At 23.3% G+C, this 14258-nt stretch overlaps 3 protein-coding genes and 1 non-coding gene across 5 annotated transcripts; 2 read left to right on the top strand and 2 right to left on the bottom strand.

Annotated features, from left to right (window-relative positions):
• Window positions 1-270: 270 nt before the first annotated feature.
• LOC107996347 (E3 ubiquitin-protein ligase KCMF1) lies at window positions 271-8182 on the bottom strand. 2 transcript variants are annotated; one of them, XM_062085743.1, is made up of 8 exons: window positions 8041-8182; window positions 6182-6349; window positions 5924-6063; window positions 5653-5849; window positions 4883-5075; window positions 4538-4752; window positions 3714-4155; window positions 271-3592 (listed from the first exon to the last, which is right to left on the bottom strand). In XM_062085743.1, the coding sequence occupies exons 1-8, from the start codon at window positions 8054-8056 to the stop codon at window positions 3410-3412; spliced, it is 1554 nt and encodes a 517-aa protein (XP_061941727.1). In that variant the 5' UTR covers window positions 8057-8182; the 3' UTR covers window positions 271-3409. The 2 variants fall into 2 exon arrangements, with proteins under 2 accessions (XP_061941727.1, XP_061941728.1); XM_062085744.1 differs by having other exon boundaries at window positions 4883-5057.
• A 109-nt stretch (window positions 8183-8291) lies between these two features.
• LOC107996264 (dihydropteridine reductase) lies at window positions 8292-11152 on the top strand. Its single transcript, XM_062085745.1, has 4 exons — window positions 8292-8941; window positions 10013-10096; window positions 10265-10704; window positions 10775-11152. The coding sequence occupies exons 1-4, from the start codon at window positions 8852-8854 to the stop codon at window positions 10872-10874; spliced, it is 714 nt and encodes a 237-aa protein (XP_061941729.1). The 5' UTR covers window positions 8292-8851; the 3' UTR covers window positions 10875-11152.
• Window positions 11153-11673: 521 nt separating this feature from the next.
• On the top strand, window positions 11674-11746 carry Trnak-uuu (transfer RNA lysine (anticodon UUU)). Its single transcript has one exon. It is a non-coding gene; the product is annotated as a tRNA-Lys (tRNA).
• Window positions 11747-12004: 258 nt separating this feature from the next.
• On the bottom strand, window positions 12005-13025 carry LOC107996273 (ATP synthase subunit e, mitochondrial). Its single transcript, XM_017054237.3, has 3 exons — window positions 12870-13025; window positions 12236-12392; window positions 12005-12166 (listed from the first exon to the last, which is right to left on the bottom strand). The coding sequence occupies exons 1-3, from the start codon at window positions 12921-12923 to the stop codon at window positions 12123-12125; spliced, it is 255 nt and encodes an 84-aa protein (XP_016909726.1). The 5' UTR covers window positions 12924-13025; the 3' UTR covers window positions 12005-12122.
• Window positions 13026-14258: the final 1233 nt, after the last annotated feature.

Here is a 14258-nt window from a genome sequence, read left to right as displayed (position 1 = left end):
CTAACAATAAAAATATAACGATATTAATACAGCATTGAATTTTTGGAACAGGCGTTACATTGTCCCTCGAAACATTTTTTCTGATAACGAGATGTATCAGACATTTTCCTGTTACATCGTATATAATACATATGATGATAAACATAATAAAATAATATTAATAATAAAATAGACATGTAAAAATCCAAAATTTTACAATCCCAAAGTGACGTGGAAACAAGGGAAACATAAGTTCGCAGTGACAAGAATAGAAGAAAAAAACAGTTGTAATTTTCGACTTTATATGAACTTATTTAATACATAGCAAATCATGTTAATTATTTCTTTCTTTCTTTCCTTCCTTTAATTGATGTAATTAATTTTCTGTATTAAACTGTGTTTGGAGTCTTGCTTCGTTCTGAGATTATACGCTTATGAATTCGTGTAAAATTTGAAAAATAACTAGTTTATCAGTCATCGAAGTGTGCACATCAATGAGAAATTCATTTTTTATTCTTTTTATTCGTATCTTTCAATTGTGGATATGCACATATTTATTCACTTTGGATAAGTATACAGCATCACTTTTATTTAAGTATCACGTGCAAAGGATTCTTTTGATTAACCATACATTCCATAAAAGACTGGACTTTTCTCTTTTCAGGCATTTCGCGTTAAGGCAATTAGTATACTTTTTTTTTACATATCGTTGCTTCACTATTTTATATATTGTTTCCAACTCATACATCACAAGAGAAATACGAGAAGTTATTAGAAATATCTGAAAATAGGTGCGTGAAGCGGATAATATATTTAAATGAAAATATAAAATTATAATTGAATGAAAGATTCAAGGAAAATAAAAAAGAACGAAACGTATGATATTTTTAATACCTTTGGTTATTTGTAATGTCATAAGTAACTCGGTTTTGAATTTACCATCGAGAATGCCAGAACACGCGAAAGCATAAGACAAAAAAATTAAATCACACGCTACATATTTTGCATAACTTTTTACAAGTTTATATGTATATATGTATATGTATAATTTTACTTCATTTTCATCCACATCTTGCAGATACACCCACAAATCAAATAACATAAGATCAGAAAGTAATACAAGGGAAATTAATTACAATATGAAATGTACATAAATGATAAACGAGAAATATAGGCAAAAATTAAAAAAAAAAAGGGGAAGGAGGGAGCAGTAAGAGTTAAACATAATTGAAAAATAATTATTGCTCGTTTGTACGAGCGTTTTCAGGTTCTACTTTCAGTAGAATCTTCACAAGTTTCGAATGCATTTGCGTGCGTCATACGCACATATTACGTACATGCATTATTTTCCATTAAATTCTATGTAAAAGAAATATTAACTATACTTTTAGCATCTTTCAATTCGAAGAAACAGAATACAAACATTCCTCAATTTTTCTTCGATACATCGTATAATTCTCATATATACCAAATCAATAATCTATTATCGAAAAAAAAAGCGAACACACATACAAATATTATTTCGTTTCACATTATAAAATGGAGCGATTATAGATACATAAATGAACATTTAAAAAAAATTCATATAATATTTTTAAAACATGTTTAGTGCAATGTATGGAGAAATTCAAAACAGTAACGAAAAAAAAAAGTTCATAACAAATACTATAAATAAATACGATTGATTTTAATAGAAAAAATGATTCAAGATTTATTTAATTAACATTTTAGCACCCAGTTTAATCCCTCCATTTTAAAATTTTAATTTCTGAGCAATTGAAATATATTAAGGAATGGTCCGCTAACTAATTTTTACTTTAATTATTAATTTTGAAATAATTTAAACCTCGATAATTGGTTACTTAAAACTTTTTTAACAAAACGTTAATGCATATAAACTTTTATGATACCATAAATTATAGATTAAAATTATTAATACTTTTTTTTAAAATAATTGTCTAATGATTAAGATACGTAAATGTAAACGGACCAACCCAGATAAATTTATAAATCTTTTATCATTAAACATATTTCAAAGATATATATGACAATAATAACTAATTTTTAAGAAATGTATTTAATATTCGACGACCAAAAAAATTTTACCAGTTTAAATTAAACACAATTAAACTGGTGCGTATGACGGGCAGTGCGTCTTGTGAATTGTTAAAGTTTCTACATTCCCGAGGTTTTATGTGTTAAATAAAACTGAGTATTTTATCAATCTAATTCTGTTCTAACAAACCCATACAACCACCAAACATAAAACGCTAATATAATTATATTATTATTATTTTTACCTGCCCGTCTCTAGCCTCGATTAAGTTATTGTAAGTGGATATAATATCGATGTAGAACGTGGCAAGACTCGCTGAAGAGCGTGTACGAGGAGCAGAGATTGAGAAAGTTCCATAAATAACGGTTAATAAATGTTATAAAGATTCTAATTAAACAATTATAAAGAACCAAAATAATATTAAAATTATTATAGATAAAAAAAAGTTCTGATTTTTATCGGTTCTGATTATAATGTTGCACTCTTTTATTATATCGATTTTGTAAAAATTAGATTCCTATCATTTTATTTTTCAATTCATTTTTTTTATATGGAACAAGATATGAGAACAAATTTTGATTTGCAAATAAAGAAATTTAATAATAAAAAAATGTATTGTAAACAAATTCTGAAGAATAACTGTTAAAATAAAAGTAAAGTACAGATATATTCTTGAGCAATTGATGGACAGTTTTGATTTGAAATCTATAGAAATAAATATTTTTATATAAAAAATATTCTATATCATTTTGTTAAAAGGATAAATAATCAATAATTATAATTGTTATAAAATTAATATTTAACTGATATATTATAAAAATTAATAATGTTAGTGTTAATAATATCTTAAATTAGTGCTAAATTAATGTTCAATCAATTCAAAATTGATATATAATTAATGTATTTTTAGAAACGTACAGAATTGATACATAACTGATTTATAAAACATAACAAATTCCAGAAATGTATCCATAACCGATATAGGCCCTGCACCCTCAGAACTTTCTTCACCTACAACTGTTACATTATGTCGGTTCTTACAACTGTTTTGAGAATCCGAACTCATATTATAACCGTTTTCAACCTCTAGCGAGGAGTGTATATGACTGCAAGAAGTGAGTTATTTACATTATTTGCATATGTCGGCGAATCAGCCCTTGCCCTTGTTCCATGTCACATAACGACAAAAGATGGCGAGATTAGAGTTTTGAGAAGTGATAAGATAGGGAGGGTGAGGAGGAGGGCATTTGAATAATTATTAATATATAATATTATAATAATAACAATAATGATGAGGTGTTCTAAACAGTGCTAGGACTAGTGCTAGAGGGTCCTGTGAGGAATCAGGGTGGATGGGTACGGGCTAAGGAAGGGTTAGTGTGGGGGCGGAGGTTCCGTAGATTGGTTTCTGCCATCTACAGCTCTAACCGGCTTCCTACGTGAAGGACCTGTTACGCCAACTGGACCAACTCCACCTCTAAGGTACGCTGGCGCTGGAGTTACTATCGGTTCTCTGATAGTTCTACTATATGGTAGTGACAGTGGTTCCTGCAATACCTATATAATAAAATACAAGTGCTAAATTATATTTATCATATTTCTTTAATACGAGTAGTAAAATTAATCATATTTTTAACATTATATATTTAACTTATTTATATTTATTATTTATACTTACCAATGATTCAGGTAATACACTATGCATCAGTGTTTGAACCATAGGTGTATTTTGTAACGCAAGATTATTAGAATTTGGAGGCAATCCTTGACTTTGAAGACCTGTCCCTACACTACCAGCAGTAGTAGTCTGAACAGTATGTGATTGTTGCGTAGATGTCTGCGTTACATGTTTATTCATTGTTTGATCCCTTTTCGCTTCTTGAGTTACATTTAATTTCTTTGTAGAAATTGTGGAAGAATTAGCATTTGGTGTTTCGGGACTATTTGTAGCAGTAGTTGCACTTGATACTGGTGTTTGTGCTACAGATTGTTCCTGTGTTAATTCCGGCAATGTTTGACAAAGCGTTCCAAGAATAAGTTCGCACGTAAAAAGACTTCTATTTGCACTTTCACGTTCAATATTTTGCAACTGTGAGTCAGAGAGAGAACTGGTAATACATCTATAACAAGAAAAAAATATTTATATATAGAATTAATTATATTTAATATAATAATTAAATAAAATTCTGAATAAACACAAAATTATTGTCTTTTGAAAACTAAAAAAAGATCCGTTTTATTCATCATATTTTCATGGAATTATCTTAAATGTTTTTGGCATCCCATGCATTGATCATGACATGCAATTTTACAAATTTAGACAAAAGATTTTTAAGAGTATATACGCGCGGTTATAACGCGCAAAAATATATTTATAAAGATACTTAAATATCAAATAATAATTTGGATATATTTTTTATTATTAATTAAATATAAATAATATATTATTATTGTATTATAAATATATTATTGTATATATTAAAATTAGAATATAATACATACTTTGGCAATAGAAACATATAGTTTTGTGAACTGGTAGATGATACGCCGGACGGGTTCGCCACATTATTTGTATTATTGTTACTAGTCGTACTATTTGCTACCACATTGGTCATAGTAGTAGAATGACCACTTCCACTAATAATTCCTCCACAACTTGCAGAACCAAGAACTTGAGTCTGCCTCCTAGGTAACCGTTCCAATTGTTGTCTAGCAGCCTAATAAAAAGTATTTATAAAAATTTATATTTTTATTTATCTTAAAAAAAAATTGCTTTGATAAAATTTTTTTATTAAGTAAATTAAAATCATTTCATTGAAAAATTTTTTTGTATTAAATTAGACATACTCTAACTTGTTGTCGTTCTAATTGTAGCTGCATTTGCAATTGATGTAATTGCGTTGGTGCTGACGAACTCTGACCAGTTCCTCCACCACTTCTACGAACACCGGATAATTGAGAAAGTAATTCTGTAATTGGATCTATACCTTCTCGACTACTCGGACTCAATCCTCCAGACGAACTGAAATGCATATTGGACCTGCAGGTCCAATGATACGCCAATGAACATTATCTAAGATGAGATGATGATGAACTGAAGCTGAAATCTTGCTATTTTTTAATTCTTCTTGAATATTTTAAAAATAAAAACATATTTTGCTTAACAGTTATTATATAATATATAATAATTGTTTTACTATATTTTAATAAATAAGTTAATGACAATGATTGATAAATTACAATATTAATGTATAATAAACAAAAAGTGATACTCAAAAAAATACATGCATCAATATATCAAAGAATTAATACATTGATATAATTCATAATTAATATTAAAAAAAAAAAATAAATTAATAAATTAGTAATCATATACATTTCATTTTTTAACAAAAAATAATTCTTTCTATTTTTTTTCAATTTTGATTATAATATTCACAATATTTATAACAATTTATAACAATTTTTTTTATTATTTTTTTATTATATTTATATATATATATATATAATAAAAAAATATATATAAATATATATATGTGTGTATACATTGTTATAAATAATATTGTAAGAGTTTAATTGAATAATTGAATAATCGTATATATCAGCAATATATATACCTGCGAGGCCGTGGCCCACCAACAACTCTAGATGAATGTGTTATCCGTCTACCAGTATATCTACTTGAAGCTGGTTCATCTAGAAAAGAGATCAAATCTCTTGGTCCACTACGATGTTCCAAACTTAAATGACCCGCAAAATCATCAGTCACGTTATTAGGATCTCCTCCTGGAATAGATGCACACACTGGGCAAACCTATAACAAAATTAAAATTTATAATTTTTTGTTATAGAATTCATTATAAACAATATTATACTATATATACATACAACTTCAAATGAAGTATCTGAATGATCTGCAGCAACATGTTCTTGTAGTGTAGCTTCAGTGAAACCCATTCTTGTACAGTAAGGACAAGTTAAAGATTGTGGCTGTTCTACACTTACTGCCTCTCCACCATAATATAATTCTATTAAATAATAATTAAATAATAAAAATTAATTATATATAAATATAAATATTATAAATAAATATTAAATATTTTAGAAGAAATTATAGTAGTACATAAAATTTAATAATCAACTTACCGAATTCAGATCTAGTAAGTATACACTGCATAGGATGATCACTGTGGTGACGTGTAGTACTGGCACCTCCTTCGTAACAGTTGGCACACAAATCATAATCGTAGCATACGAGGCACTTATATCTGCGACCCCGAAAATTCCCCTTTAAGCAGGCGTCACAACTTACCCCTGGAATAAATTATACATTAATTCATAATGTATACTATTAAATTTACAATTTAAATTTATTATTAATAATAAAAATATTATTAATAAATTATATAGTAATTAATAAATAATATATAAACAAAAAATATTATACATAAATAATAATAATAATTATAATACACTTACATAAAAAATTTTAATGAAAAATAAAACTGATTTTAAAAAAATATTTGTATATCTTTCATATATACATATATATATATATATATATTCTAATGCATATGCATATAATAGCCTTGAACTAGATTTATTAAAGATAGATAGGTTACTTAAGTTTATCTTAAATATATAAAATTTTTAACATAAAATTATATATTAAAGGAGATAAATATATAATTTCATTATTTGTATTAATAAAAAAATTAATTTAAATACAAATATAAATAAGTTAAATAAATAAATTTACTTCAAAACATTTATATATATATATATATATATATAAGATATATAATATTCTTATAATTAAATGTATTATTTAAAGCTTTTATTTGTATTAATTTATTTGTATGTATAAAAAATTAACATTTAGAATCAAAAAAAATTTGGAAAAATTATACATATTCACATACACATTCAAATCACATACAAATTTTTTAAATTTATGTATATTATTTTTAGATTAGAAGTTATACATACATATATATATATATATATATATATATATATATATATATATATATATGCACAAACATATTATAAGTAATTAAAAGAAACAATATTACTTATTACTATCATAATAATATTATAAAAATTAATTTATATATATATATTATTATATATTATATATATATATTAATATTCTTAAATTTTATATATATATATATATATATATATATATATATGTGTGTTAAAATTTTGAAACTTAATACATATATTTTTAAACTTCAATATAATATTTCTAATTCTAATTATGTAACATGCATAAATATTAAATAAATATGAAAGAATACATGTGGTAATTTTATTTGTATATTAAGTAAGTAATGACGATGATTGAATATTTTTTTATTCATTATTTTCATATTAATATTGTAATGTAAAAATCTATTACAATTACGTTGGATGTTAATATTATATTATAAGAATATAATAAAATTATACATTAATTAAAAAATACAAACATGAAAGTTAAGAAAAATCAAAAAAGAAATTAATTCAAATATATAGAATAAGAGAAATATGTTCCAATATGTTTTAAAGATTTAACATTGTAAGAAAGAGAAAGGAATTGAACAAGAAAAGTAATTTTAAAGAAATCATTTGGTACAATATCTTGATTATTAATCAATAAATATTTTTTATACGTTTTATTCATTTTATATAATTAAGATAGCAAAAAACGATGACATCACAAAAAATTGAGTACAATCATCAAAAAGCATTATAAACCCAAAGAAATTGGAGTAAATTTTTTATAAGTGCTGCCATCTGGCCTCTGACATTAGACCCTTTGGTACAGAGCTTACAAGAAATGTCTTAGGAAAAATCTCATACATTGTCGATTTCGTAACCTCGACGATGAGTCTGCAGAAACTTTTTATGCACATCCCCAAATATCCCATAATCAAAAAATTTTGCCATCAACATAAAACAAATTTAGTGTGTGAAGTGAAGGCTGACTTGCTAGTCAGAAACAGCACACACGTACGTACCGTCATGTCGATTCATTTTCCGTTTAAAATCTCATATACGCCGATAGCGCGAAGTCTCGCGATCGAACGATTTATGAAATATGATTACTGCTCGCCACTGCGTTAGCTCTTCACGTCGCTCGATGTAGCAGATACAATGGGAAAAACATTAATCGTCAAACAAAAAATTTTTCGTTAGAATTTCCAGCGTAAAACCTAACCCAACTAGGCTACCGTGACGTCACACTAGACCTACGCTCCCGGAGAACGTTGCGGGCAGGGTCTCTGTCATTGCGGTGTTGCCACATTTGTTATAAATATGCGTGGGAAATTCAAATATAAAAAATATGATCGTATTGTTTTATATAAACTAAGTCAATTTATTTAATTATTTATTTAATAAAATTTCTTGAAAGAATGATACATATGAAGAAAAATTATATATAGATAAGAAATTTACATAAATAATTTGATTGCATATTTAAAAGTGCTTTTATTTTTCATAAAGTATCATTAACATTATAAAAATTATACAAATAAAATTATGATATCATATTAAATTAACAAATCATTTCAACTTTTTTAACATAAATTGTAATATATAATTTCAAGATTTGTATGCATATTACATGTAAAATAATTCGAAATATTTTTAATGAAACAATATCAACTACTCAGTTGACAATCTATTTTCATAGTTTGTGCCGAAATCTGGCAATCTAGCATTCCTTTTACGAACTTTTCCGAAAGATTCTCGTATGACTTCGTATTCTTTCGTATATAATCGCAATTCCCGAAGCATATTTCGCGAAGTTGTTTCTTTTATTGAACAATGGAGGCAATACTTGGACGTGTTTTTGTATATGGAGGTAAAGGTGCTTTAGGTTCGGCTTGTATTTCAAAATTCAAGTCGAAAAGTTGGGTAAGTAATAATAACAATAATAATAGTGATAATGAATTATTACAATATGTAAAAAAAATCTGAATATCATTTTTATTATCAATAAGACTGATTTTTTTTTTATAAAAGTTTCAGTTTTTTAATTGATTGTTTCTGAAAATAATGTATTTATTAATTATTAATTAATTTTATTTGATTAGAAATAAATTATCAATTGTGCATATATTAACAATTTATTTATTTTAAATATTTATTAATAAATAATTTCGAGTAATTATTAGATGAAGATTTATAAGTAAGAAAATTTTTTTTTTATTATAAACATATATTTGTTTGCATAGTATGTATATACTAGGTATGCTTCTTCTAAAATTATTTTATATATTCTTATAAATTTAAATTTAAATCGATAATTTTTTCGATATATATTAATTTTATAACATTTTTGTATAATTCATACATTCAAATCGCGAACTAATTTTTCGCGCACTGTTTTGAATATTACGAAATACAATATTCTTTTTATCTTTTCTAACTACTATCTATATAAATATATATATATATATATACATATGTATACATATATATACATATATATACATATCTATACATATCTATATATATATACATATTATGTACTTAGAATGGATATTATTAACTCATAAATTATTGTAAATAAATTACATATATTTATTTTTTAATTATAATTAAATGAACAATTTATATTATTAAATATTATTATATATTTTAAAATAAATTAAATATATACTTTTTTTATATTTATAAAAAAATAATTTCAACAAAAAATTATTTTTAGTCATGTCACCTTTCTTGTGTAGGAAAAATACATCAAGGCCATACTTATCCTTTCACATTGTATATATATATATATTTTCATATTGTATATATTATATTTCTAATATATTCGTTAAACAAATAAAATATTTATAATTATTTTATTTTCATAAAATTAAAAATATTTGTTTTATCATATTATATTTTTTAAACATTCTACATAAGATTTATAATTATAAAATTTTTAAGCTCAAAAAAATATAAATATATAAAATTATATTAATATTATAATCATAGTGGGTTGGCTGTATTGATATGAAAGTAAATGAACAAGCTGATGCAAATATAATTGTAAAATCAGACAGTAATTGGCAAGAACAGGTAATTGTTTATATATTATATTTATTTAAATAAAAATTATATTTATTATTTAAATTATTCATTTTTTATCATTTTTTATATAAATTATAAAAATTTTAATGATATATATATATATATATATAAAATATACACATTCTTGAAATCATACATTTTCTTTTTATTAATTAGGAAGCTGATATTTTACAACAAGTTACAAATATTTTAAAAGGAGATAAACTAGATGCAATTATATGTGTGGCTGGTGGATGGGCTGGTGGAAATGCAGCTCATAAGGATTTTGTAAAAAATAGTGAACTTATGTGGAAACAAAGTGTATGGAGTTCAGTTATTGCTGCCAGCATTGCTGCACATCATTTAAAAGAAGGAGGATTTTTATCATTAACTGGTGCCAAAGCTGCACTAGCAGAAACACCAGGAATGATTGGATATGGAATGGCCAAAGCTGCTGTTCATCAACTTACTAAATCTTTAGCAACTAAAGATAGTGGTTTTCCTAAAGATTCTCTTGTTGTTTCTATCTTACCTATCACTTTAGATACACCTATGAATAGGAAATGGATGCCTAATGCTGATACATCTAAATGGACCTCACTTGAATTTGTTGCAGAGTAAATAACATTTTTTTCTTATTCTACATATTTAAATTTATTTTTTTATAAATAATATCTTATTTTTTAGTCTCTTTTGGAAATGGTCACAAAATCAAGAACGTCCAACAAATGGAAGTCTTCTGCAATTAATTACCAATAATAACAAAACAGAAATAATTATAGCTTAAAAAGAAAATTGTATATTTAAAAAAGAGTTATATTTTTTGGACCAAAAACATTTAAGCTTTTTCTCTCTATGACAATATATATACATTCTAAATATTTTATATCCAATGCTTTTTATTTTTTCAATTTCTTATATATTGATATTTTTTATTGATGCATTTTAAATATTACATAAGGATATAATATTTGTATATATGTAAGAATATTTTTCTTTATTGTTAATATTTTCTTCATTCCATTATGATATATAAAACCAATAAAAATATGTAATGTAAAATTATTTACAAGAATATTGTAATATATTTTATTATATTTTAATTATATTTGTAATATTTATTTTTATATATATATCTTCAAAAATATATTCACATTATATTCAATAATTTTATTTGTTACTTTAATAATTAATATAAAACTGCAAACAGACAGAATATTGTTTTTAATAATTTCTATTATTAAAAATTAAAAACGAATAAAATAAAATATGTAGCATAATTGTAGTTTTTATTAAAAAACTGTTTATAACTACCTTTTTCTGAAAAATATAATTTTTATAAATGATAAATTATATATACAAAAAACTAGGATTATCTATATGAATTATAAAATATATATATTATTATAAATATATAATTATAAATATATATATAAAATCTATATATTATAAAATATATACATTATAGCTTTTGTATTATATTTAAATAAATTTTAATTTTATATTATTAGTATATTATTTATATATTATTTATATTATTATAGTACTAAGAGTAGGTATATATTTTGCAAACTTTTGATTCAATCGCCCGGATAGCTCAGTCGGTAGAGCATCAGACTTTTAATCTGAGGGTCCAGGGTTCGAGTCCCTGTTCGGGCGAAATTTTTTTTTATATAAGTTAACGATTTAAAAAATTTTTTCATAGACTATGCAACGTATTATATCTATTGAAATGTAATTATTTAATTTTATATATATAAAAGTAAATATGAATAAATATAAAATTAAAGATGTAATTATAGTCTATCATATAAATTATTTTATTTAATATATATATATATATATATATTATATATTTAATATATATTTAATACACACACACACACACACACACACACACACACACACAATAAGAAATTTATATTTAATATTTATTGTAATGAACCAAAATTGACATGATGATTATTTTAAAGGTATAATATAATATTAATTTAAAAAAAATACACATTTATACTACTGAAAATAATATTATTTTTTATTTTTTTATTCCTGACCATTCTTCTATCATTTTGGCTTCAGCTGAAACAAAAAAATTATGATTATAATTAAAGTTATTAATTTGCAATTATGAATAAATTTATTTTTTACCTTCCATTAGCTTCTTTTTCTCTTCTGCTAATTTTGCATCCTTAATAGGTTTTTCTTTAAGTTCTTGCTCACGAAGAGCATTTTCTTTTTTACTAAGTCTTTTTTGATGGTAAGCACCATATAGAATTCCAGTTAACAACAAACTCCATCGAGAAAACTATAAAAAATTAAATAATATAATTTCATAAGATATTTCTAAATGTTTATATATGAAATATATTAGTAAATATAAATAAATAATTGAAAAAAAATATTTATTTAATATTTATTTAATTCATTTAATAAAATATTATTTAATTAATATTCGTTTAATTTCTATTATTTTTATTAATTTCTAAAAGGTTAGAAAATGAAACATAAATTTAATATTAATTTTTCATTAAATATTGAATTATATATAGAATAAATAAAATATAATTTTTACATATATTTAGGTTAATATTTAAGAAGTTTATTTATTTAATATTCTAATAAAAATTATGTAATATAATGAATTTAGAAGAATTTACTTCTTCAGAATTATTCACTTTTATAACAAAAAAAAATTTCAACAAAGTATTGCCAAATAAATAGTATTTTATAATATTCCAATATAAATATTTTTTAAAAATGCATTATAATACATGATACTTACTTTAATTAAAGGAGATACTTGCACTGGTCTTGGACCTGCTTCAAGAGACGACATTTTCTCAATGTATTAAGTATTAGATAGTAGAGAATTCTGATTATGAAATCTGAATCTTTTCCCGCGAATTTTTTGAATATTATAACCAGAGTTATTATTCTATAAATATAATATTATATAGCTCGAATGTATATTTATTTAAAAATTTTTATATAAATATCGTGATTCTTATTCATAATAAAAATATAGAATATATTATAATTTATTAATAAATGTTTTTTTATTCTATCAATCATGCTTGCATGAATAAATGATAATTGAGAGATATTATTTATTGTTATGTATAATTTATAGTATAAATTGATACAATTTAAAAATTTTACTTCAACAATTTATTTTATTATCGTATGCCTAAAAAAAAATTCAATATCAAAAATTTCCCGAAAAAAATGGTATTACTAATCATTTATCATTTTTTATCATTTTACATACAACTAAAGATGAAATATAAATGTGATAGAAATGAAAAAAATCAAGTTTATATGTAGATTATCTCAAAAATAAAAAAATATATATAAAAAATATAATAATATATAGTTAGTTAGAGATTTCTGAGATAATTTCAAATAACATTTTTCTTTGCAAAAATTTTTGTTAAAACTTTGTTGATAAAATATTAAAAAAAATACTGGCCAATCAGAGAGCATAGATGTATAGACTAGTCAAGCAATAATAAAGAGAACAATGAAAAGGAAAGGCAGAAAATGAAGAATTAAATCATTAAATGTTGAATTATTATATTATATTTTATAAAAATGATAAACGAGATGAAAGGATGACAAAACAGATGGTAAATAATAAAAAAAGAGAAGAATCCGATACAAATGTCTTATAAATAATAATCAATTAATTTATTCATTTTTTCTGAATAAGATATAATTTGATGTAATTTTATGTTGATAAAAAATTTGTTATATTTCACACTTTTTTTAAAATATGTTATTTGTGCTCAGTCGGCAATATATCCATTACCGTTGTTACTTGATTTATGCACTTCATGATTGACTAGTATTTTTTATTATATTTCATTAACAAAGCTTTAATAAAAATCCATACAAAATATTATTTAAAATTATCTTGAGAATTTTCAATTATTTATATCAGTTTTTCTATATTTTTGAAATACTTTATATAAATATAAAGCAAATAGTAATGAAGAATAAAGATAGAGTAAGAATTGACTATTACTGACATCTCTTAAACACTAAAAATAACTTTTTAAAAAATTATTTTTAAAAATACCCAATAAATAGTATTAACGTTCAATTCTTATTTTATTTTATCCTATATCTGAAAAATGATGACATGAATGATCAATTCTTATCTTATTTCTGC

Source organism: Apis cerana, linkage group LG15, assembly GCF_029169275.1.
Source record: "Apis cerana isolate GH-2021 linkage group LG15, AcerK_1.0, whole genome shotgun sequence".
Lineage (NCBI taxonomy): Eukaryota > Metazoa > Arthropoda > Insecta > Hymenoptera > Apidae > Apis > Apis cerana.
The sequence above is the reverse complement of the archived record's forward strand: the minus strand, read 5'-3'. Positions and strand labels throughout refer to the sequence as shown.